At 72.4% G+C, this 6,168-nt stretch overlaps 3 protein-coding genes across 3 annotated transcripts in view; 2 read left to right on the top strand and 1 right to left on the bottom strand.

Moving 5' to 3' along the window:
- Nucleotides 1–1,694, bottom strand: part of DCST2 (DC-STAMP domain containing 2) — a 6,400-nt gene extending 4,706 nt beyond the window's left edge. Inside the window, exons 1-5 of the mRNA XM_026045975.1 lie at nt 1,397–1,694; nt 1,149–1,319; nt 969–1,070; nt 184–378; nt 49–110 (exon numbers count right to left, since the gene is read on the bottom strand). Coding sequence (XP_025901760.1) covers nt 49–110; nt 184–378; nt 969–1,070; nt 1,149–1,319; nt 1,397–1,694 — 828 coding nt within the window. The remainder of the gene's footprint in view (nt 1–48; nt 111–183; nt 379–968; nt 1,071–1,148; nt 1,320–1,396) is intronic.
- Nucleotides 1,695–1,775: 81 nt separating this feature from the next.
- DCST1 (DC-STAMP domain containing 1) lies at nt 1,776–5,303 on the top strand. The gene is made up of 14 exons (XM_026045974.1): nt 1,776–1,887; nt 1,965–2,090; nt 2,322–2,450; nt 2,529–2,668; nt 2,790–2,967; nt 3,224–3,367; nt 3,448–3,802; nt 3,885–3,984; nt 4,064–4,159; nt 4,234–4,360; nt 4,438–4,554; nt 4,633–4,775; nt 4,845–4,970; nt 5,058–5,303. Exons 1-14 carry the CDS (start codon nt 1,776–1,778, stop codon nt 5,301–5,303), a joined length of 2,139 nt encoding a protein of 712 aa, XP_025901759.1.
- A 552-nt stretch (nt 5,304–5,855) lies between these two features.
- Nucleotides 5,856–6,168, top strand: part of ADAM15 (ADAM metallopeptidase domain 15) — a 6,423-nt gene continuing 6,110 nt past the window's right edge. Inside the window, exon 1 of the mRNA XM_026045973.1 lies at nt 5,856–5,928. Within this exon, the coding sequence (XP_025901758.1) occupies nt 5,856–5,928 (73 nt within the window). The remainder of the gene's footprint in view (nt 5,929–6,168) is intronic.

Raw genomic sequence — 6,168 nt, 5'->3', positions numbered from 1 at the left:
CACCGCGGCCGCCCGCCCGCTCGCCCGCCCGCCCCGGCACTCACGCGCAGCGATTTGCCTCTTGAGGAAGGTCTGCACGTACTGGGGGATGATGCAGAAGAGCAGCACGACTGCAGCGGGAGGAGGCGGCGTCAGTGCCGGCGCGTGGCCCCGGCGCCCGTGCCGCCGCGCCGCCGCGCGCACCGTTGGCCAGGCCGCAGAGCGGCTTGAAGGCGGCGATGATGTAGCAGAGGAAGTAGAGGAAGGGCACGGCGCGCTCGCACTTGTCCTGCGCCTCGGAGAAGAGGCGCAGGCAGCGGCGCCGCGGGGTGCCCAGCTGCTGGTTGCAGAGCTGGCCCAGCCTGGCCAGCCAGTGCCACACGTTGCGCAGGGCGCGTGCTGCGGGCCGGCATGTCGGGGACGCCACGGGCACGCGGGCAGAGTTATGGGCATGGGGATGAGGTTATGGGGATGAGGGCAGGGCCATGGGAATGAGGACGGGGCCATGGGGACAAGTACAGGGCCATAGGGATGAGGACAGGACCATGGGGATGTGCACGGGGCGCAGGGGACAAGGACAGGGCCATGGGGACAAGGACAGGACCATAGCGATGTGCACAGGGCCATAGGGACAAGGACAGGGCTATGGGGATGAGGACAGGGCCATAGGGATGTGCATAGAGCCCAAGRGACAAGGACAGGGCYATGGGGAYGAGGACAGGGCTACTGGGACATGGAGGGCATTTAGGGGACCGGGATGGGAGTTTGGGAGCTGGGATAGGGCCATGGGGATAAGGGGATGGAGCCGTGGAGATGAGAAGTGGCACTGGGCATGAGGACGAGGCCTTGGGAGCGGAGACAAAGTGAGGGGACAAGGATGAGGTGCTGGGGACAAGGCCGTGGGGACAAGAGCAGGGTGATGGGAAGCTGGTCAGGGTGCTGGGGACAAGGGCAGGGTGCTGGGGACAGGCTCAGCCGTCCCCACTCACCCACGTGGGTCACGGAGTCCATGATGGAGCGGAAGAACCTGCGCACGCGGTCGCCCACCGCCTTGGCCTTGCGTGCGATGTCCTTGATCTTCGCCAGCACGTCTGGGCGGCACCGCGGCGGCTGTCACCGCGTGGCGCCGGGGACAGCCGCCCCGCGCCCCCCTGTGCCCCCCGGCTCACTGAGCAGCGGCTGGCGCGCGCGCTGCAGCCGCTCGGCCGTCTGGTTGAGCGCCAGCTCGGCGCCGCACGCCACGGCCTCGGCAGCGCGCGACACGTTGTGCAGCACGTTGGCGCACGGCCCCGCCGTCGCCATGCCCAGCGCCAGCAGCAGCAGCAGCATCTTGCCCTCCTCTGCGGGCACAGGGCGCCAGGGCAGCCGGACGCTTGCCGAGGATGGGGATGAGGATGAGGATGAAGGGGGGGCTTACTGGTGAAGATGTGCGGCAGCGTGAGCAGCACGGTGATGCGCACCTTGACGGAGAAGGCCATGCCGAGCGCCAGCGCCGTGCCCAGGCTCACCGTGGTCACCAGGCAGTACCAGATGTTGTGGCTCTGCGCCAGCAGCACCAGGGCGCCATAGACGCTGCCCAGGGCCATGCCCAGGGTGAAGCCGAGGGCGCTGCGCGCCAGCTCCGGCGCCGYGCGCTCCTCCTGCAGCGCCGCGCCGTGCCGGGGCCGCCGCCACCAGCCCCGCAGCGCCGTGCCCAGCGCCACCAGCGGCCCCATGGCCGCAGGGACGGGCTCCCGCGGCCTCCCGGCACGGAGCACTCCGGATGCTCCATGCGGAACAGCCGTGCGTGGATCACAATGAGCCGCTTCCGTCCCGGCAGCGCCGCCACCATGGAGGCACCGGCGGGCACCGCACAGGAGCCGCCGGCCCTCGGCGAGGTCCCCAAGCGCCAGAAAACCCCCAACAACAGTGAGTTGTGTCCCCCCCTACCCAAGAGCGGCACCCGGCGCCGCGTCCCTGTCACCGACGGGCACCTGCCACTGCAGCCCTGCAGCGGCTGGCGGGGCGGCTGCTGCCCAGCGCCTGCAGCCGCTTCCTCTGGAGCCCTCCGGAGCGGCACCGCCGCACCAAGCTGCTGCTGGGCGCCGGCACCGGCACCCTCCTGGGCATCGGTGAGCGCTGCCCGTGACGGGCACCAGGCGGTGGCACTGTGCGGTGGCCGGTGGCACCACGATGCTCACGGGCCCCAGTGGCGTTTCAGGGCTCTGCCAGCTGCTGGTGGCACCGCTGGCCATCGCAGAGCGGCACAAGGTGCCCCTGGCCTGTGGGCTGGCAGGTGAGGCCGGGGACACGGGGGACAAGGCTGGGGGTGTTGCCACGGTGCCACCAGCGGCTCCCCGCAGGTGCCAGCGCCCTGGGCTGGGCGACGTCTCCGCGGTTCCGCTGTGCCAGCCTCCTGCTGGCGCCCAAGCTGGCGGGCAAGGAGGGCCGCGTCTACGTGCTCTCCTACGTGTTCGCCGCCATCTACAACGGTAGGGCCCCCCCGGGCAGTCCCTGGACGCGGCCCCGGGGTCCCCGCGGGCTGTGACGCGGGCGGTGGCGCGCGCCAGGCCCCGTGGCCAACGTGCGGCACAACCTGGAGGAGGTGATGCGCTCGGTGGGCTGCGCCGCCGAGCTGCAGCTCAACCACAGCCGGCAGCTGTGGCACGTGTCGACGGCCCCGCTGCGCACCGTGCTGCAGGACATGGTGGTGAGGGCGCGCGGCGGGCAGCGCGGGCAGCCGCGCAGGGCTGCGCTCAGCCGGCAGCCCCTTCCTCCTCCTCCTCCTCCTCCTCCTCCTCCTCCTCCTCTTGCTGCTCGGCCCGCTGCAGCGGAGCGGGCAGACGCTCAACGCTGAGACGCAGAACATCTCGCGGGCCTTCGTGGCGCTCAACGAGGAGGTGGCCAGCGAGGCCGGCTACGAGCTGCGGCCGGGCCCGCGCGCCGCCGCCCTGCAGCCCATGAGCACCCAGAAGCTCTACGAGACCAAGACCAAGCTGCGCTGCAAGCGTGAGAGCAGGGCGACCGTGCTGCAGCGCAGGGGCTGCAGGGTGCATGCAATGGGCAACGCATGGTGCAGGCAACGGTCAATGCGTGGTGCATGCAATGGGCAATGTGAGGGGCAATGCATGGTGCATGCAACGGGCAATGCATGGTGCTTGCAGCAGAGTGTTGGTGCATGCAGTGAGCGTGCCAGTGTCTTGGCGCATGCCGGGAGCAATGCATGGGAGGGCTGGTGCATGCCCTCRTGCCTGCTCGTTCGCAGAGGTGATCGACACGGCCATGCAGCACTGCCAGGACTGGTTTAACGAGAAGCACCGGGAGTGCATGGAGCTGATCGTGGTGCCTCTCATCAGCCACCTCCTCTGCCTGCCCATGAAGTTCAGGTTCCTCTGCCACGCCGTCAAGGGTGGGTGGCATTTGGGGCGCTGGGGAGGCCGCTGCTCCGTCTGGTCCAGGGTCCCCAGAGCTCTCCTCCGTCGTCCCCAGTCATGCATGCCTGGTGCCGGGACAGGATCCCCGTGGAGGGCAACTTTGGGAAGATGTATGACATGGTGAACGGCTCTGTCAACAACCTCAGCCAGGACTTCAGCGCCCAGCTGGTCTTCCAGGTGGGCACCCATCCCAGCCCATCCCGTCCGTCCGATCCGGCCGCATCCCATGGCACCGTGGCGCGGCTGTCCCAGGAGGAGCACCGCGACATGCTGCTGGGCGCCAACGTCTCGCGGGAAGAGCTGCTGGAGACGGTGACGTCCCGCGTGGAGCACCACAGCGCCCAGCTGGGCCGCACTGTCTCCTTCTTCCGCCTGCTGCTCTCCGGCACCTTCCTCCTCGTCTTCCTCTCGTGAGCAGGGGCTGGGTGGGACCGGTGGCACGGGGAAGGGGTCGCATCCCACCCCTTGCCACCYGGTACCCTCTCCTCCAAGGGCCTTCTCCTACACCAAGCGCTACAACCACGACCTCTCCTTCGACAACGTCTACATCACCACCTACTTCCGACAGATCGACGCACGCCGCTGCAAGCAGGTGAGGAGGGACGGGGCGCACGGAAGCTCCCGGCGCGGTGACGAGGCCCGTGCCGAGCAGCCCCGCTCGCCCCGGGCAGAACAAGCGGACGCTGCTGCCGCTGCGCCGGGCGGAGGCGCCCGCCGTCGTCTTCCCCGGCCGCCTGGGCRTGCAGCCGCTGGAGCTGCAGAGCATGGTGAGGCCGGGGGACGCCGAGGGCACACGGGACATGGCCGGGGCGAGGGGACACCCGCCAGCTCGGCCCCGCAGGTGGTGGAGCTGCTGGACTGCATCCCGCCGCTGCTGCTGCTGCTGCTGGCCTGGGGGCTCGACCGGGTGCTCTTCACGGTGCTGGGCGCCGTGCGGCAGCACTCCTTTGTGCAGTACTCCTTCCGCAGTGAGTGCGGCCCCGCGGCGGCGCCTGCGGCCGTGCCCGGCCCGGCGCGCGGGCCCAGCGCGCTGCCCGCCCCGCAGGCAGCCACCACCTGGAGCTGCGCGTGGCCGGCACGTCGCTGCTGGCGCGGCTGCTGCGCAGCACCGTGGGCGCCCTCAACACCTCCTCCCACCTGCACATCGACTCCTCCAACCTGGGTAGGCGCCGGCACAGGGCGCGGGGCGCCGCGGCGGGCACCGCTGCCCGCTGCTCAGCGCCGCTGCCCGCCTGCGCAGCCTGCCTGCCGCAGCCGCGGGCCATGACGACCCAGGGCTACGTGGCCAGCTGCCTGCCCCTGGCTCTGCTGGCGCTGCTCTGCCTGGTGCAGGTCTACACGTACCGCCTGCGCCGCGTCCTCGCCGCCTTCTTCTTCCCCAAGGTGAGCCGTGGCCGTGTCCCCCGGGGCGGGCGCGCTYGGCGCGACTGCCAGTGCTGATGGCGGGCGCAGCGGGAGAAGCGGCGCGTGCTCTTCCTCTACAACCAGCTGCTGCGCCAGCGCCAGTGCTTCGTCCAGCTGCAGCGGCGCCGCGTGGCCCGCCGTGCCCAACAGCGCCAGGGCCTGGTGAGGCACCGCGCAGGGCTGGGGGGCCGTGCGGGAGAGGGGAGCAGCCTGGCCGGGCGGGGGACGCGTTCCCGCCGCGGGGCACCTGTGCCCTTGCAGGGGACGTCGGTGCTGGAGCGGTGCTGCCGGCGCTGGCCGGCGCTGCGGCGCTACGTGCGCCAGCGCTGCGTGGTGTGCGAGGAGCCCGAGGGGCCGCGGAGCCGCGTGTGCGCGGTGCCCGCCTGCGCTGCCGTGTACTGCGGGCCGTGCTGGAGGGACGCGGGGCGCGCGTGCCTGCTCTGCCGCCCCGGGGACAGCGGCCTCTCCGAGGACAGCAGCGAGGAGCGCGCGACCTACGCAGCCTGAACGCAACGCCCGCCCCAATAAAGGCCTTGGGTGCCCAGGGTGGCGCAGGCGACGGCGTGTGATGTGCATCGGTGGGGACGCACCGCGGGGGGACACTCGGGCACCTCTGATGCACCCTTAGGTGAAGACGGGGGGCGTCTCAAGGACACTGGACAGCAAACACTGGGGGGCAAAGACAGGGAGGGGGCAGCAGCAGGTGGCAAAGCGGGGCCCGGGGCTCATTGCATGCCTGGCGGAGGGTCCCGGCGCTGCCGCTAGGGGCCAACCCGGGGGTCCCGCAGCCCCGGCGGCAGCGGCAACTCCCGCGGCCCCGGGCCCTGCCCCGGCGGGCGGAGCGGCGGCGGCGGCGGGCGGAGCCGGCGGCGGGCGGGCAGGAAGTTCCTCCTCCCGGGCCGGGCCGGAGCGGGCCGGGCGCTGGCGGCGGCGGCGGGGCGATGCGCGCCGGTGGCGGCGGCGGCGGCTCAGCTCGGCGGCAGCCGCCTGCGCGGGGCCGCCGCGCCCCGCAGCGCCCGCGGGCCGCGTCCCGAGCCCGGTACCGGCTGCGGGACGGCGATGGCACCGCCGCTGCTCTGCGCCCTGGCGCTGCTCCTCGCCACCGGCACCGGGGCGCGCGGACACCACGCAGGTGAGCGCACGGCACCGGGACCCCTGGGCCCCCCGGACCGGGCGGAAGAGGGATCAGCACCGGGGAGAAGATCCCGCCCGGGTCCCGCAGAGCCGCAGCCCGAAYTGGGCAGGGTCCGCCCGCCCCGACGGGGCCGCAGCATCGCTCGGGGCCGGCGGGTCCCGGTGGCTGCGGCGGCGCCGGGGACGGTGTCCGTGGGGCCGCGGCGCCACCCGGGCTGCGGGGAGCGGCGGGGGCGGC

Source organism: Nothoprocta perdicaria, unplaced genomic scaffold (genome assembly GCF_003342845.1).
Source record: "Nothoprocta perdicaria isolate Ctin4 unplaced genomic scaffold, notPer1 scaffold_419, whole genome shotgun sequence".
NCBI lineage: Eukaryota > Metazoa > Chordata > Aves > Tinamiformes > Tinamidae > Nothoprocta > Nothoprocta perdicaria.
Note: the sequence above shows the minus strand (reverse complement) of the source record. Positions and strands in the feature narration are given on the sequence as shown.